This window comes from Glandiceps talaboti, chromosome 19 (genome assembly GCF_964340395.1).
Source record: "Glandiceps talaboti chromosome 19, keGlaTala1.1, whole genome shotgun sequence".
NCBI lineage: Eukaryota > Metazoa > Hemichordata > Enteropneusta > Spengelidae > Glandiceps > Glandiceps talaboti.
Window position 1 is genome coordinate 14,290,318 of NC_135567.1, and position 19,988 is coordinate 14,310,305.

A 19,988-nucleotide genomic window follows, 5' to 3' on the forward strand; every position below is an offset into this window, starting at 1 on the left:
TTTAAGCAATAGAGCACCCCCTAAGGATGGTATACCAAGAGGTTTTCACCAGTGAAAGAAATATATGCACAAGCGATAGCGAGTTTACTGGTCAAAGCCGAGTGGTTTGCCATCCCCATGGGTTGGTTAAAACTATTATACCAGTATATTGAAAACGTGGGAAACAAGATAAAACCTAACGTTTTCTGGTGTCATTTGCACCCCCCCCCCCCCCCCCCATCTCAACGGAATACAACGTTCGTAGACAAACAGTGCACCCCACAATTTGGACGCGTGCCAACTGTTCATTAGTGCTCATTTTAGACGAGCTAGTTCGATGTCTAGCCCAATCAGATCTCTCGATTTGTGCCATCAATATACTGGTATAATATAATTTTGGTTATTTGATAAAAAAACCTGTCCCAGTTGCAGTTAGTGCAGGTATTAGATATAGACTGTAGAGTTGCACTCACTCTTATTAAAATCCAATTTCTTTTTGGCTGTTACTTTTACTGTCATTTGTTCTTTTGTGAGCACTTGTTACATACATCTGACACAATACCATCGGTTTTCCTGAATCCAATCTTGTATTTAAATTACAAGTACCCAACCAGAATCCGTCTTACAATATACAGAGAACAACCAAGCAATAACGATAACATCGTTGTCTGCGCTCCATGCTCATGCTCTTTTTCAACAGAGTGCTCTGAAGTACTGTACCCGTATGTTTCGGTGTTTCGGTGGTTGAGTGAATTCACTTAGCACTCTTGTGTGGCACGGGAAAACCTATGGTATTGTGTCAGATGTTTGTAATGAGCTCTCACAAAAGAAGAAATGACAGTAAACGTAATAGCCAAACAGAAATCTCACCGTGTACACTACATCAGATTTTAATCAGATTGAGTTACACTGCAATGACAATGACACAAACAGTGTATGCAAATATAGCTAGCAACAAGACCACACCCATAGCAATAGCCAAATGCAAAGATAACAACAGGGTTGGATAGACAAATGGATAATCATTCAGCAAATGAACACCTATACCTAGCATGGATCAGCATGTGGGTAACATTTTCTAAAAACTACAGTACTGCTACAACGCCATTGGCACTATTTTACAATAATATAACCGATATCAACATTATATCAATATTATATCGTGTTATACTTCTAAATCTCAAAATTTGTGGTATGCAATAATAAATTTTTCTTTTTTCTTTCTTAACAGATTTGGCATTTCTGTTCAACTTTCTTTATGCAAAGGGGCATTTGGTAATGCAAGAAGTTGTGACGAAAGAGGACCACCCCAATTCACTGAATGCAAGTAGAGAGGCAGAGACAGGGCACCATGCTACACCCGCTACAAGTAGCGTCACATCCACTGAATGCATACATTTACCGACTGTACCGACTGTGAGTCAAGGAGCCGCAGATAAACATAATTCACCCAGTATGAGTAAATACGTCTCTGAAGACCTCGATTTGCACAATGACAAATGCAATTCACCCACTTTGAGTAAAGTGGTAACCACAGACCATAATTCACCCTCTACGAGTAAATTCGTCTCTGAAGACCTCGATTTGTACAATGACAAATGCAATTCACCCACTATGAGTAAAGTGGTAACCACAGACCATAATTCACTCTCTACGAGTAAACTTGTCTCTAAAGATCTCGATTTGCACAATGACAAATGCAATTCACCCACTTTGAGTAAAGTGGTAACCACAGACCATAATTCACTCTCTACGAGTAAATTTGTCACTAAAGAGCTCGATTTGTACAATGACAAATGCAATTCACCCACTTTGAGTAAAGTGGTAACCACAGACCATAATTCACCCTCTACGAGTAAACTTGTCACTAAAGACCTCGATTTGCACAATGACAAATGCAATTCACCCACTTTGAGTAAAGTGGTAACCACAGACCATAATTCACCCTCTACGAGTAAACTTGTCACTAAAGACCTCGATTTGCACAATGACAAATGCAATTCACCCACTTTGAGTAAAGTGGTAACCACAGACCATAATTCACTCTCTACGAGTAAATTTATCAAAGACCTAGATTCGCAAAATGCAAATAAAGTCATTGTCAGAGACTATGATATATCTGAGACAAATAATTTTATAGCCACAGATGCCTCGGCTAATTACATAGAGGACAATAAACAAACTGTACCATATCCTGTCGGAATTTTAAAAGCTAGCAGTGATCCCTTAGTGAACTCAAATGTCATTGATATGAATGCTCTCGAAGAGTCAAAGTGGGACACCCGATATCTCAATGTAGGTGGCGTATGTCAGTCTGCAAATGATGTATGTCCACAATCTGCAAGTACCAGCGACCCATCTCTGACTCCAAATGATAACAACCAACCCGTGATTGGTCACGATGTCTGTCCACAATCTCCAAGTACCAGCGACTCACCTCCGAATCCAAATGATATCAACCAACCCGTGATTGGTCACGATGTCTGTTCACAGTCTGCAAGTACCAGCGACTCATCTCTGACTACAAATGATTACAACCAACCCGTGATTGACGTACGTCCACAGTCTGCAAGTCCCAGCGACCCATCTCCAACTTATCTCTATACTGGGTTACCGTTCAAGATCAAAGAATTATACAAGACACATGTCAAAAAACATTCCAATGAGCAAATATGTCAACACTGCAGAAAAAAGTTTGAAACCATAAGTCAATTAAACTTCCACACAAAGATGACTCATAAGGAGAAGAGTTTAAAATGCCAGGTTTGCGATAAATTGTTTCACTATCAGTTGCAGTTGGATAGTCATATGAAACTGCATGAATTGTTAGAATTACCCCGAACAGAACATAGCCAAATATGCTTTTTGTGTGAAAAGAGTTTTTGTAGCAAAAGTGAAGCATTGTCACATTTTTCTGTACATGAGGAAAGTAAAAGTGAAGAAATCATGGAAGGTACAGAGCTGTCTTCACAATGTGAGCCTTTGATTGTAGAAAATTATCATCACAGTGAGGTTGCTATTACAAATCATTTACATCAAAGTGATTTCCAGGGGACAGAAAATGTTCTTCAACGTGAAAAAGTAACAACTGAAAGCTCGCATCGGCGGGAATTTGTGATAAAAGGACAGCCTCGCCAGAGTGACTTTGATATGATGGAAAGCTTTCAGGAAATTGATTTTGAAAAGAATGAAAGTTCTTCAAAACCGTTGATGCAGTGCCAGAGTGAACCAGAAGACATTCATGATCAAGAAAATTGGTTGACTTGTGGAACATGTAATAAACTGTTCACAAATAAAGTAGAGTTTGAAGCCCACGTGGCTGCTCATCTAAGTATAAAATATTTATGGTGTGATTCATGTTCTCTATATTTTGAAGATGCTCAGGAGTTATACGCACATGTGAAAAGCGCGCATCTGGTGGAAGGGCCCATTAGTAAGGAAGCATCTGCAGGAAAAGTGAAATGTGCGGAGGAGTTTAATGGACACATGAAAAGTGTGCATCGAGTAGAAGGGTCCATTGGAATTGAAACTCCAGGAAAAGTGAAATGTGCGGAGGAGTTTGGCGCACACATGAAAAATGTGCATCAAGTAGAAGAGTCCATTGGAATTGAAACTCCAGGAAAAGTGAAATGTGCGGAGGAGTTTGATGGACACATGAAAAGTATGCATCAAGTAGAAGAGTCCATTGGAATTGAAACTCCAGGAAAAGTGAAATGTGCGGAGGAGTTTGATGGACACATGAAAAGTATGCATCAAGTAGAAGAGTCCATTGGAATTGAAACTCCAGGAAAAGTGAAATGTGCGGAGGAGTTTGATGGACACATGAAAAGTGTGCATCGAGTAGAAGAGTCCATTGGAATTGAAACTCCAGGAAAAGTGAAGTGTGCGGAGGAGTTTAATGGACACATGAAAAGTGTGCATCGAGTAGAAGGGTCCATTGGAATTGAAACTCCAGGAAAAGTGAAGTGTGCGGAGGAGTTTGATGGACACATGCAAAGTGTGCATCGAGTAGAAGGGTCCATTGGAATTGAAACTCCAGGAAAAGTGAAATGTGCGGAGGAGTTTGATGGACACATGAAAAGTGTGCATCGAGTAGAAGGGTCCATTGGAATTGAAACTCCAGGAAAAGTGAAGTGTGCGGAGGAGTTTGATGGACACATGCAAAGTGTGCATCAAGTAGAAGGGTCCATTGGAATTGAAACTCCAGGAAAAGTGAAATGTGCGGAGGAGTTTGGTACAAACATGAAAAATGTGCATCAAGCAAAAGGGTCTGTTAGTACAGAAACTTCTCAAGGAAAAGTGAAGTCTGACAAGGATTTGAATTATAATGAAATTAAGAATCAGTTGCCCAGTAACAAGAGTTTCGAAGGAGTTTCAACTGATACTCCAGAGCTGTCAGTTCATTCAGATGGAGAACGGGGTACCGGTACATACACTTGTGAAAAGTGCCATCAACACTTTACTTCTAGTACTTTCCTAGCATTCCATATGAAGATGCATGGATGGAGAGATGAAATAAATACATCCACAATAAAACTGGTCCATCAACAAGGTAATCCCGGTGTTGAACATCAGGAGGTCGAAGGTCAATGGAAGGAAGATGCAGGCATGCTTCATCGCCAGAATCAAGGAAGTGACACGGTTATTCCTATTGCACAAGACAATAACAGGGAATGGAGTCATCAAGCAGAGACTCTTTCTGAATGTTTTGGACAGAAACCTGGTGTAGATACCCAAAGTGGTGTAGATATATTTAGCCGATTAAGAGCACAAAGTGAATCTCTGAAACAAATGGAGACAACAGATACAAACCATGAAGATAAGACAGAGGACAAATTGAGAGAATTATTTTTCGAGAATCAGACAAATGAAACTTCTTACACAGGTTTCCCGATTTCAAGCCCTCCGTTCATGTACAGAGATAAGGAAGAGAATGAACTACAGCAAGGAAGGAACCAGGCACCGCAAAATTGGGATTTGGTCCTGTATGGGAAGGATGAGATAAAGAATGAAGTGGATGGATTGCTACAAAGACAGGATCAGATACTTCAAGAGCAGGGTCAGTTTCGAGAAAGCCGAGAAGAATCACAAACATCAGATTACTGGACACAAAGTTATAACTGTCATATATGTTACAGAACCTTCTCAACATCGAAGCTTCTTGAGGAACACAAGATTGGTCATATACGAGAATCACGGCAACCTTCACTACAGTGTGATTTATGTGGCAGACGTTTCTCAAACCTTCAATACTTAGAGTACCACAAGGCATCCCATACAGAAAGTCAAGTGCCTCAACCCTGGAGAAATAACGGTGGTGTTGAGGATACTGGATTCGGTGGTGGCACAAGTAGTGATGATGAAGCTGACTTCAGTGGTTTTGATGACGCTGAAGTTGATGAACAAGGGATAGACCCGTACGATTGCAAATCATGCCGCCGAAGTTTCCAAAGCAAAGTGCTATTTGAACAACATCTAAAATCACATTTGTTAGGAAAAGTGGGAACTTACTTAAAACGACTAGAGTGTGGAATATGTGGGAAAAGATGTCCTACTCGTAAATTCCTTGAATTGCACATGGAAAAGCACAAGAAGAAAATGGGTACATTATCTAAAACACAGTTGCAGTGTCCCATATGTGGAAAACAATGTCCAAATAAAAAATTTCTTAATTATCACATTGGTGGTCATAAGAGAGTGTACACTAAGAGAGTATACACTACCAATAAGAGAGTATACACTACCAATACATTGATCTGTAATGTATGCGGAAAGCGGTGTTCAAACCAAAAGTCATTTGAGATTCATGTTAGAAAGCATTGCTCTAAAACACACAAGTGTCTTACATGCGGGAAAGTGTGTAGTAGTGAAAAGAATCTAAACTTCCATATGGGATGGCATAAACGGAAGAATGAATTACCCTCTGCAGGAACACGGATAACTAAATCCAAAACAAAGGAGTCTAAACTATTTAGATGTCCAATTTGCAGGAAGGAATGTGGAAGTCAAACTATGCTCCGTTTCCATATGGGATGCCACAAGCGGAAAAAGGATTTGTTGACGAATAAGAAAAGTAATGCCAACCCAAAAACTTTGAACTTGAAGTGCTTTGAATGTGGGAAAAGATATACAAGCAAAAAGAGGCTCAAGTTTCACATGAGGTGGCACAAAGGAAAGGCAACTACCCAAGAGAAAAGCAATAAGGTTACCTTGGATTGGCTTCAAAGGCAGCTAACGGAACAAACCAATAGAGACAAGACTTCTGAAAAAGTTTCGGATGAGATGAAATATACAAACTTGAAGTTTAAGTGTGATTGGTGCAATAAACAGTGTAACACCCAGGTGTTTCTTGACTACCACATTCGCGTTAGTCATTCAGCTGGAACTAAGCTTCATCAAAGACTAAGAAATACTGATTCTCAGCCCATAGAGATGGATGGTAATAGTAGTTGTCAGGACAACAAGAAGTCTGTTGATTTCAGGGATAAGTTGAAAGAGACACAGAGTAATTCCAGGGATGACTGCGAAGTGATTAAAAGTAATTCCAGGGATGACTGCGAAGTGATTAAAAGTAATTCCAGGGATGACTGTGAAGCGATTCAATGTAATTCCAGTGATGACTGTGAAGTGATTCAAAGTGATTCAATGGATGACTGTGAAGAGGTGAAGAGTGATTCTATGGATCAGTTGAAAGAGACACAACGTAATTCCAGGGATGGGCAGGATGAGGTGCAACATAATACCAGGGACCATTCTAAAGACAAACAGAGTCATTCCAGAGATTTTACTCACAGTCGGAACAAACAGAAATCTGATGAAGAACCACAGAGTGATACCAGACCTACGAAGAAGGTAAAGTGCAAGTTGTGTGATCGAGTGTGTGCAAGTCAGGGTTTTCTGAAATACCATATACGGAGCAGCCATAAAGATATCAAGCATCAGAAGAAGAATGCTTCAATTGATACATTGAGTGAGGGCGAACACAACGTTTTAGATACTAGCGATAAGCACCAAGAGACAGTCCATGAGACCACTGGTGATAGGCAAGAAGAGACCCCGAATGAGCCAAGGAGTAAGCGGCTCAAAAAGACACCGAATGATGAAAATAAACTGAGCTGCCAAATCTGCAATAGAGTATGTGCGAGTGAAGGTTTGTTGGAATATCACATGCGCATCAACCACAAACATAAACCGATGTACAAAAAAGGTCGGAATGAAATATTGATTCGTACTAGTCAAAGAAACAAAGAGGCACCAAGTAAAAGAAGGAGTGTAAGAAAAGATAAAAATAGCTGCAAGCTATGTGGCAGGGTATTTTCTAGTGAGGGCTTCCTCTGGTACCATCAACGCATCCACCACAAACAGACACTAGGTAACACAAGTAGTGAAAACGGACAGATAGCGATTGGCACAAGGGCTCAATCTGAACAGACATCACTAGATATTAGAGGCCAACATGAAGAAACACCAATTGGTACAAAGGCTCAATCTGAACAGACAGTAGATATGAGGGGCCAACATGAAGAAACACCAATTGGTACTAGAGTCCAATACAAACACACTCCAGTTGTTACGAATGGCCAACACAAGATTGGAATTGCTATGAGGGATCAACACAGACAGATACCAGGAGATAAAAATGATCATAGGAAAGGTACTCCTAGTGGGAAGAAAAAACAAAAGTCGAGATGCCACATCTGTGACAAATTGTGTGCCAGTCAGGGGTTCCTGGAGTACCATATGCGTATCAGCCACAAACAGACCCCACTTGATATCTGTAGTCAACTCAAAGTACCACCCACTGCTACTAAGGACCAGAGCAAAGATGCACAGAAAAAGTACCATTTGCGTATCAGCCACAAACAGACACCACTTGATATGTGTAGTCAACTCAAAGTACCACCCACTGCTACTAAGGACCAGAGCAAAGATGCACAGAAAAAGTACCATTTGCGTGTCAGCCACAATCAGACATCACTTGATATGTATAGTCAACTCAAAGTACCACCCACTGCTACTAAGGACCAGAGCAAAGATGCACAGAAAAAACGAAAGTCGAGATGCCACATCTGTGACAAATTGTGTGCTAGTCGGGGGTTCCTGGAGTACCACATGCGTGTCAGCCACAAACAGACATCAACTGATATGTGTAGTCAACTCAAAGTACCACCCACTGCTACTAAGGACCAGAGCAAAGATGCACAGAGTGGTACTGAGAGAAAATGGGCATTGTGTTGTAACACCTGTAACAAGGTATTTACTAGTCAGAGGGTAATGAAACACCACATTTGTGTCAGTCACGGAGAAAACCAGAGAGTTAAAAAGCCAGGTTTACAGGAAAGAGGCACACCAAATGGTAACAACGGAACAACTAAAGATAGTTATAACTTGCTTGAAAAGAGCCATAATGCACCCACAGAGAGCCATAACACACATGGAGAAAGACATAACACACCCACAGAGAGCCGTAACACACCTGAAGAAAGCCATAACACACCCACAGAGAGCCATAACATGCCTGAAGAGAGCCTTAACTCACCTGAAGAAAGCCATAACACACCCACAGAGAGCCATAACACACCCAAAGAGAGCCGTAACACACCCACAGAGAGCCTTAACACACCTGAAGAAAACAATAACACACCCAAAGAGAGCCGTAACACACCTGAAGAAAGCAATAACACCCACAAAGACAGCCATTTGAGCCCAGGGAAATCTGTTAAAAAGCCAGAGGCAAGTCCTAAAGATGTCAGAAGACGATATGAATGTCAAGAATGTGGATTACTGTACTACAGTGAAGGGTATCTTCATTATCACAAACGATTGTGTCACAAAAATGAGACTCTGGTACAAAAGCAAGGAGGTAATGAAGTGGAAACAAACAAACCACCTCGATACAATGTAGCAGAAAAAGAAGTCGATGAAAGACCAGTACAGAGGAAACTGAAATGTGACCAGTGTAATAAGATTTGTACCAGTGAAGGCTACCTGCGTTATCATATGAGAATTATGCACAATGGAAACTCCAGAGGAACACAGAATGAGAAAAGTACTGGAGAAGAAAAAACTAAAAGTGTTGATGGACAACTCCATCGTGAAGAATACTCGACAAAGATGGTACTCAGAGCCAAAGGATCACAAGAAGATAAATATGCGTTAGCTGGGAAAGAAAAAAGATCGACAACCATTGTCACAAACGGAATAGAGGATAGGGAAAATGCTAGCAATGGGAAAGGAAAAATTGTTGGAGAAAAACTCAGTCGTCAGGAAAGGTCAATAAGAGAAGGAACAGAGTATGGAAAAAGCACCGGCAATGGGAAACAAAAAACTGTTGAAAAAGAATTTGTTAGTCCGGAAAAGTCGGAAATAATGGACACGGAGGGAACACATGAGGAGAGAAGTTCTGACTCTGGGAAGGAGACAGTTATACACAAGGAATTCACTCGGAGAGAAGAGTTGACAACAATGGGAAGAAAAGACTCAATGTCTTTAATAACTCAGAAAAGATTAGTGAAGGAGAAAGATGAGGACAAATGTATGATATGTGGGAAAACATTCTCCACCAAGTTCTTCTTAAATTATCATATGAAACTATGTAAATAAAGACAACATTGGTAACCCCAGCCTTCAGTTTACTAAAGATAGACACAAACTAAATCTTTCTTTCTTCAATGTGGTAGATTACACAAGTGGGTGATAGCAGTTCCTCTGTTGTGTGATTCTAATCACCCTCTGATCAAGATAGTGTGAACATGGAAGTCCCAAAACAGCACTTGTCTAAATATATAGTTCCTACAGCCAAAATCACAGCTGTGTCTAAAGGTAGTTGCTGCAGCCAAAATCGCAGCTGTGTCTAAAGGTAGTTCCTACAGCCAAAATCACAGCTGTGTCTAAATATATAGTTCCTACAGCCAAATTCACAGCTGTGTCTAAAGGTAGTTGCTGCAGCCAAAATCGCAGCTGTGTCTAAAGGTAGTTCCTACAGCCATAATCACAGCTGTGTCTAAATATATAGTTCCTACAGCCAAGATCACAGCTGTGTCTAAATATATAGTTCCTACAGCCAAGATCACAGCTGTGTCTAAATATATAGTTCCTACAGCGATCACAGCTGTGTCTAAAGGTAGTTCCTCAAGCCAAAATCACAGCTGTGTCTAAATATATAGTTCCTACAGCCAAGATCACAGCTGTGTCTAAATGTATAGTTCCTACAGCCAAAATCACAGCTGTATCTAAAGGTAGTTGCTACAGCCAAAATCACAGCTTTGTCTAAAGGTAGTTCCTACAGCCATAATCACAGCTGTGTCTAAATATATAGTTCCTACAGCCAAGATCACAGCTGTGTCTAAATATATAGTTCCTACAGCCAAGATCACAGCTGTGTCTAAATATATAGTTCCTACAGCCAAGATCACAGCTGTGTCTAAATATATAGTTCCTACAGCCAAAATCACAGCTGTGTCTAAATATATAGTTCCTACAGCCAAAATCACAGCTGTGTCTAAATATATAGTTCCTACAGCCAAGATCACAGCTGTGTCTAAATATATAGTTCCTACAGCCAAGATCACAGCTTTGTCTAAATATATAGTTCCTACAGCCAAGATCACAGCTGTGTCTAAAGGTAGTTCCCCCAGCCAAAATCACAGCTGTGTCTAAATATATAGTTCCTACAGCCAAAATCACAGCTGTCTAAATATATAGTTCCTACAGCCAAGATCACAGCTGTGTCTAAAGGTAGTTGCTACAGCCAAAATCACAGCTGTGTCTAAAGGTAGTTCCTACAGCCAAAATCACAGCTGTGTCTAAATATATAGTTCCTACAGCCAAAATCACAGCTGTATCTAAATATATAGTTCCTACAGCCAAGATCACAGCTGTGTCTAAAGGTAGTTCCTCCAGCCAAAATCACAGCTGTGTCTAAATATATAGTTCCTACAGCCAAAATCACAGCTGTGTCTAAATATATAGTTCCTACAGCCAAAATCACAGCTGTGTCTAAATATATAGTTCCTACAACCAAAATCACAGATGTGTCTAAATATATAGTTCCTACAACCAAAATCACAGTTGTGTCTAAATATATAGTTCCTACAACCAAAATCACAGTTGTGTCTAAATATATAGTTCCTACAACCAAAATCACAGATGTGTCTAAATATATAGTTCCTACAACCAAAATCACAGTTGTGTCTAAATATATAGTTCCTACAACCAAAATCACAGATGTGTCTAAATTTATAGTTCCTACAACCAAAATCACAGATGTGTCTAAAAATAATAGTTCCTACAGCCAAGATCACAGTTGTGTTTAAATATAGTTCCTTCTATCAAAAACACTGTGTATAACATCATCAGTCGTCGCGATGTTTGAGTTATCAGAAAAACAAAAGATTATATCATTTGGCCACTAGGAGTGCTGTTTGGAGTAGATTTTTGGACCAGAAGTGAGAGCCATGATAGTTAAGGACTATCTATCGCCTTCCGTGAAGAAGAAAATAATTTCTTGTGGTTGCATTCTCAACGAGTCAAACTATTCTAACATTGTTCCACAAGTTGTTCTTTCTTCTGCCAAGGAAAATATGAGTAACCTAAGGGGTCTTTTCACCGTGAATAGCAAGATGAGTAGTGACAACCCTTAGGTCATCAGTATTTTCTTGTTGAATGAAGAAAAATGAGTGACATAAGGGGCCTTGTCACTGAGTTTCTAGACGAATAGTGGCAAACCCTTAGGTCATGAGTACTTTCTGACTAAATGAAGAAAAATGAGTGACCCAAGGGGCCTTGTCGCTATGAGTTGCTAGATGATTAGTGACAACCCTTAGGTAATGAGTATATTCTGACTGAATGAAGAAAAAATGAATGACATAAGGGGCCTTGTTACTATGAGTTGCTAGACGAGTAGTGACAACCCTTAGGTCATGAGTATATTCTGACTGAATGAATGAAGAACAATATTGTGTAATAACATAAGTATACGAGTGCAACTAATACCTGCCAAAATCTTTAAAACGTAGAGACGATTTTTAATGATTTGACTCTAATTTCGAGCACAGCAGACCTAATAATGTAAACACATGTTTTTGTAACATTGACTTTCATTGTCGTGACAAAGAACGACCGGCAGTGCCCTCTACTAATAACCAAATTTTGTTATTGTGAATGTGAGTCAAAATGATAAAAAACTGGCATTTCTTGTGAGTCACCACATAGTAAGAGATAGGGAACACCAAATTTTGGTGCATCACTAGAAATTGTGTGCATCAGTGGTGTGTCAAATTGGCTTAGAGGGCACACTCACAACATCGTAAGAGATAGGGGAACACCAAATTTTGGTGTCACTAGAAATTGTGTGTGTCAGTGGCATGTCAAATTGGCTTAGAGGGCATATTTATAATTTTTTTTATTAGACCTTAGAAAATACTTTGATTTGGGTTGTAAACTTCAAATGACAAAATAATGAGTGTGTTTATTTTTATTACTCCATTTTTATGTAAATACACCTAGAGTTACCATTGGTTACAACTCACTTTAGAAGCTGATTGGTAAAGAGTAGAAAATGAGGTCACATGATTTTATGTAGATATACCTAAGAGTTACCATTGGTTACCATTGGTTACCATTGGTTACCATGGAACAAAAGCGAGACTGCTTTTATGATTTTATACTGTTTTTCTTTCTGATTTTAGCTTGCCCAAACAGTGATATAACAGAAAATCGGAGTAATTCCCAGCACAAAAATGTTTTTTCAAAAAAGAAAAGAAACATCTAATACAGTACTATAGGTTTACAAGTGCTATACTTAAGAGCTCAGGGTTTCATAGAGATGATATCACGTTGACTTCCAATCTGATTAAAATCTGATGTAGTGGACACGTCACAATTTATTTTTAGCTGTTACATTTACTGTCGTTTATATACATCTGACACAGTACCATAGGTTTTCAAGTGCTATACTTCATTGAATCTTAAGATCTCAGGGTTTGACATCCATTCCGATTAAAATCTGATGTAGTGGACATGTCACAATTTCTTTTCTGCTGTTACATTTACTGTCGTTTATATACATTTGACACATTACCACAGGTTGTCTAGTGCTATACTTCATTGAATCTTAAGATCTCAGGGTTTCATAGAGAAGATACCACTTTGACATCCATTCTGATTAAAATCCGATGTAGTGGACATGTCACAATTTATTTTCTGCTGTTACGTTTACTATCGATTGTTCTTTTGTGGGCATTCATTACATACATCAAACACAATACCGTAGGTTTTCCTCAAGTCACACGAAAGTGCTGAGTGAATTTACTCAACCAATGAAAATAATAATCTGCTGAAACATATGGGTACAGTACTTCAGAATCAGAGTGCTATATTCAAAGTGAGGAGAGTGCAGATACTGATGTTATTTGATGATTGACAGTGTCTGATATCAGTGTCTGATATCATGAAATGTACACAATGTAGTGTTCACTGGACCCCAGTAATCACAGTGAAATGTACACAATGTAGTGTTCACTGGACCCCAGTATTCACAGTACAAATTTTAAATACTATAGTCAAGTCACAAACGTAGATGTTCCTTTTTTTTTTTACACTTTTGTATAACAACATTGCAGTTTGTTGTATCTTGTCATACTATGTTAATATTTAGTAAACTATAGTTCAACACATGGGAAGGTAGACTTCTAATAAAACATTAATTTTACCAAACATCTGATTCTCATTTACATGATGACGAACGTCTGTTTTTAGCACAAATGAATTGAAGTACGAATAGTTTGACAGTGATGTATGTATGTATGTATGTATGTATGTGTGTGTGTGTGTATGTATGTATGTATGTATGTGTGTGTGTGTATGTGTGTGTGTGTATGTATATGTATGTGTAAGTTAGAAGAGTGTTGTTCAGTCTGACTGCATACAATGCAGGTTTACCCCGGCTACTCCGGTTTCCTCCTGCACTAACACTAAACCAAAGGAGCCTATATATTTGACTAGCTAATAGTGATAATAATAATAATGTCAGTTTTTATATAGTGCTTTCCCACTCTGTGCTCAAAGCACTTTACAATTATTACCCCTGGCCCGGATCTATATCAGCACAACGACCCTTTACTTCCTCAACTCCCTGGGGAGTATACAATCCATTGCAGCCTTCATAAGCACATAGGATTAAAGCCTTCACATTGCAACCTCTATCCTACCAGGTCCCCAATTATACAGCTGGGTGGACTGAGGCACAGTCATGGTTCAAATCTTGCCCAAGGACTTAAGTCACTCAGAAACAAATGGCGGCGATGGGGCTTGAAGCCTCCACTGGTTATCTCGATATATAAATAAATAAATATATCATCGCGTCTGTATCTAGCAGATACCGACCTTGCACTGACGCAATGAGATATGTATGTAGATATAAAATAATGTACATGTACAGATGAATGTATATATGTGTGTGTGTACAGATGAATAACAGAAAGCCAAGCACATAGTAAATTTTCAGTCATTTTAATATTTCCAAAAATATTGTTTTGTATTCTGTACAGTATTGGCATTCATGACGAATTACTATGGTAATAAGAATTATGATCTACTATCTGGTGAGAATTGCATTAATTTTATTTTGAAAACTTCTGACATTTCTCAAATACTACTTTTTATGTCAATATGACAAAAGAAACAACTGATATGTCGGTCAGTTTGGTTATTGGAAAGACAAAAGAGTACGGTTTGGACAATAGAGGGCGCTGTTCAGAGGCACCCATTTGGCAGAAAGTTTTAGGCGGTCATACAGGATTCTAAAATGACTAAATTTATGATGGAGAAGTCAGTTTGGTTATTGGAAAGACAAAACAGTTTGTACAATAGAGGGCGCTGTTTGCAGGCACCCATTAGCAGAAAGTTTTAGGTGGTCCTTTATCATTTTGAGCTCTGTTTCAAATCTTGAAAAGCAAACCCTAATTTTTTAATACTGATTTTAACTGAGAATAGGTTGTAGTTTTCTTTAACAATGTAATGGTGACTATTTAAACCTACACTAGCTGCTATCTGATTAAAGTCCGATGTAGTGTACATGTCCAGATTTCTGTAGGCCGTTACATTTGCTGTTGTTCGTTCTTTCGTGAGTGCTCGTTACACATTACAAACATCTAATGTCCAGGTTTACAATAAATGCCAATAATTAGACATTGTACATGTTAATCAGAGATTGGTTTTAACCATTAGCAGTGCAGTAACAGGTTGAAATAGAGATTGTCATTGAGGGTGCTGATTTTTGGGTACGGACCCAAAAATAAATTTGATTTATTACATCATATTATGTATACAGCTACAAAAAATGTGTTCACCCAGGGGTTATGATATTAAGCTTACGAGTAAGTTATCTTATCTCACACAAGTAATTCAATACTATTCAGAGTGTATGATATTACTAGTAAGTTATTATACCTAACACAAGTAATTCAATACTATTCAGAGTGTATGATATTACTAGTAAGTTATTGTACCTAACACAAGTAATTCAATACTATTCAGAGTGTATAATATTACTAGTAAGTTATTGTACCTAACACAAGTAATTCAATACTATTCAGAGTGTATGATATTACAAGTAAGTTATTGTACCTAACACAAGTAATTCAATACTATTCAGAGTGTATGATATTACTATTAAGTTATTGTACCTAACACATGTGATTCAATACTGTTCTGAGTGTATGATATTACTAGTAAGTTATTGTACCTAACACAAGTAATTCAATACTATTCAGAGTGTACGATATTACAAGTAAGTTATTGTACCTAACACGTGATTCAATACTGTTCTGGGTGTATGATATATTACAAGTAAGTTACTGCATCAACAATACATTTTCAAACAGATGTTCAAGCAGCAATAGTGCAGCTTAACCCTTTCATGACTAGAGACGAGTTTTAAATAATATGGGGACCCAATTTATATGCATATTTTCATAATTACAATAGTATAACTTTATTAGAAACTAACATTTCTTTAATTCCAGTCTAAAATGAAGTTGATATATGCCAAAAACTTACATAAAACAAGAATTTTGTCCGAACAATTTTGGCGGGAATGTTTTCAGTATTGAAGGGGTTAAAGTAGTCATATGGATGAGGATTGGGTATTTATTTTCAATTTTTAATTTATAAAACAATTTTATCATGGCTTCCCACTTGAAAAAAATCAATGTGAAACAACATGGACAAAGTCTGTGTTTGTAACTCAAAACATTGCAAAAACATAAAATATGTGTAAAAAAAATTCTCATTGTACATACTATAACAGATTTTACACATTTATTAATCTTTTGCAATTTATCAAGTTGCAAACAAGGAATTGGCATATGTTGTTTCACATTGATTTCTCAAGTAGAAAGCCATGATAAAATTGTTTTATAAATAAAAAATAAAAAATAAATACCCAATCCTCATCCATAGAATGATTTAAAAAAGATTATTTCCGAGGTGCATTTTAGGTTATGGGGATGAACAACTGTCGTACTGTATCTGAGCTGATGATGATTTGCTATGCACTGTGAGGTGAAATACAAGCTCTCGTTTACTTTTGAATACTTTATCACACTCTCGGCATTGATAGGGTTTCTCCCCTGTGTGGACTCTCATATGTACCGTTAAATTCCCTTTTTGACTAAAAGTTTTGTCGCAGTGCCGACACTGAAACGGTTTCTCTCCGGTATGTACGCGACTATGACACTCTAATTCTTGTTTAGTTCGGAAATTCTTTTTGCATTGTTGGCACTCAAAAGGTCGTTCACCTGTATGCAACCGCATGTGAATATTAAGTTTGCCTTTCTGCGTGAACGCCTTATCACACAACTCGCATCGATACGGTTTCTCGCCGGTGTGTGTCCGAACATGAACGTTCAATTCCCATTTCCATTTGAAAGACTTCTTACAGAATCCACATTGGTAATTTTCTCGTAAATGAACCCGTCTGTGATTCTTCAAATAGCTCTTTCCGTTGAAATTTTTCCCGCACTCGTCGCATTGGAAAACTTGTCTATCGTTTGAATCTGATTCCGAGTTGCTATTTTGCGTGTTGCTTGTGTCCATAAAAACCGAATAAAATGACCTGTCCTCAGTTGTTTCGCCGACCATTGTGTCCATACCAGTGTCTATAAACTGGTCATCACTGCTCTCAGAATTGTCCTCCGATTCATCTTCTTCATCTTGTGTGAACTTCACATCTATTTCATGTGTATTTCCTTCTAGAACCGATCTTTGTAGTTCTGCATGCGCATTCTCTGCCAATTCCGTACCATCGTCACAAAGTTGCGAATTCTCTGTATGTCCTGTACCTTGATGTTGTGACTGCATACCTGTACTGTCTAATGTTCCATCACTACTGACTTTTGGTTGCGTGCTTTCCATCGTACCTGTATTTGTAATGTATAGTTGTGGGGTCTCTATTGTCCCAACCTCTTCCCTCAAATTCACCACCATTGCAGCATCATTCTCTTCAAGATGTGAATTCTCAGTTACGTGAAAGTCAGGTGTTATTGTCGCCATCCCATCTTCTTGTTCCACATTTTCAACAGTTATGTTGTCATAGTTACAGTCTGGTGGTCTGTGTTCCGTTTCTAATACAGGATTACACTGCATCACTTCATGTACATCATCTTCAGTACTGACAACTGTAGACAATGTATTTTTCTCCATGTTATTTTCAGGTACATCGACGTGGCTTTCAGTCTTGAATCGTTCAATTTCGCTTTCAATTATTCCAATAAGTCCGTCGGCATACTCACTCTCGGTAACTGGTTGTTGACCCTCAGTAAACCGTTCAATTTCGTCATGCACGATCCCGATAAGACCATCTGCAAACACGCTTTGACTGACGGTAACACCGCTTGCACCACTTTCCCCGAGATTGCATTGAGTAGTTCCTCTCTCCTCAGATGCATATTGCCCATTTTCCTGCTTGTGTTCGGCTGGTTCCTTTTTAATTTGTATCATCCTATTTTGTGGAACACTAGATCCTGGTTCATTCAGTAATTCTACTTCTGCCACACAAACACTCGCTTGACTGCGAGTGTTATCGTCAGTGTTTCTTTCTTTCTTTACGTGTGATGTCATAAGCGTCGACATCGGAATTGGAAACTGACCAATTTCGTTACATATTAATACGTCCATACAAAAATCGTGGTAGTCTTCGTAAGTTAGCCGATCTTGTTCACTAACGATGGGCATCATATTCCAAGGTTCGTCTAAATTATCATTTCCTGAAAGTTGATCTACTTCATTTGTATTCGAGCACTCATTGGGTGTAGATATAAGTGTACCAGATGTCGACAACTGGGATTGATTTGAATATGCTCTCCCATTGGTCAGATTATTTGTATCCAAGCACTCATTGGGTGTAGATATAAGTGTACCAGATGTCGACAACTGGGATTGATTTGAATATGCTCTCCCATTGGTCAGATTATTTGCATCCAAGCACCCATTGGGTGTAGATAAAAGTGTACCAGATGTCGACAACTGGGAATGATTTGAATATGTACTCCCATTGGTCAGATTATTTGCATCCAAGCACTCATTGGATAAAAGTGATGTTGACAACTGGGAATCATTCTCTCTGTTTGCATATGTGCTCATAGTGGTCAGATTATTTGCATCAGTGCATTCATTTGATGACGTTAATGGCGTGCAAGGTGTACACAACTGGGAGTGATTTGAATATGTTCTTCCACTGGTCAGATTATTTGCATCAGAGCATTGATTGGGTGTGCGTAGAGATGTACCAGATGTAGACACATGGGAAGGAATTGAATATGTGTTTTCATTGGTCAGATTGTTAATGGAGCTGTCCATATTGTTTGAAGGCACTATCTGAAAATTATCATTTCTGGCATTAACACTTGCTACTACTTCAGTATTTACAACTTCTGGCCTGGAAAACACTGTCAAAGGTTGGTTGGCTGCAGGATCATCTGTGCAATGATTGGGTGGTAAACCAGGTGTACTTTGTGACAAAGAATCATCAAAATTTCCAGAAACTGAAGACACTGCTGATGAGTGGTTGGCTGCAGGATATTCAGTGGAGCGATTGGGCGGTAAACCAGGTGTACTTTGTGACAAAGAACCATCAAGATCTCTAGGCATTACTGGCCTGGAAGACACTGTTGATGATTGGTTGACTGCCGGATATTCAGTGGAGTGATTGCGTGGTAAACCAGGTGTACTTTGTGTCAAAGAACCATCAAAATTTCCAGGAACTAGTGGCTTGGAAGACACTGCTGATGATTGGTTGGCTGCAGGATATTCAGTGGAGTGATTGCGTGGTAAACAAGGTGTACTTTGTGTCAAAGAACCATCAAGATTTCCAGGAACTAGTGGCCTGGAAAACAATGTTGATGATTGGCTAGCTGTAAGATCATTTGTGTAGTGATTGGATGGTGAAACAGATGTAATTTGTGGCAAAGAATCATCAAGACCTTCTGAAATTAATAGCCCGGAAAACGCTGGTGATGATTGGCTAGTTTCAGGATCATCTGTGAATTGATTGGATGGTGAAGCAGGTGTAAACTTTACATTTGCATGGATTGTGTCCTGAGTAATAGTGATATGATCGCTGAGTTGATTTTGTCTTTCCTCCACTGTTTGTTCCCTACTATCATGCTCTGTTGCTATGCCAACCGTTTCCTTGGTAACATATCCCATCTGGCACAGAAGGTTGATAATGATAGTCTTACCTGCAATGAGAGAAAGTAGAAAATTCATTATTAAGAAATTTATTTACTTCATGTTGTAGGAAACAAAGCATATACACATGTAAATTATAAGGCCTAATAAAAAACATTGTTTGGTTCCGGTTACCTGACCCCACCTCATTTTTCATGCCAACCCTAAACTTTTTTTTTTTTTAAATATTCAAGAAAAAGAAAAATAACATTGCGAAAATTATGAAGTCTCACAAGAAATAGTGGATGCGAAAACTGACATCAACTTGAAAAGACAATATA

At 38.7% G+C, this 19,988-nt stretch overlaps 1 protein-coding gene across 1 annotated transcript in view; it reads right to left on the bottom strand.

Moving 5' to 3' along the window:
* Positions 1-16,390: 16,390 nt before the first annotated feature.
* LOC144450154 (uncharacterized) overlaps positions 16,391-19,988 on the bottom strand; it is a 7,054-nt gene continuing 3,456 nt past the window's right edge. The window contains exon 3 of the mRNA XM_078140727.1: positions 16,391-19,718. Coding sequence (XP_077996853.1) covers positions 16,480-19,718 — 3,239 coding nt within the window. The 3' untranslated portion in view covers positions 16,391-16,479. The remainder of the gene's footprint in view (positions 19,719-19,988) is intronic.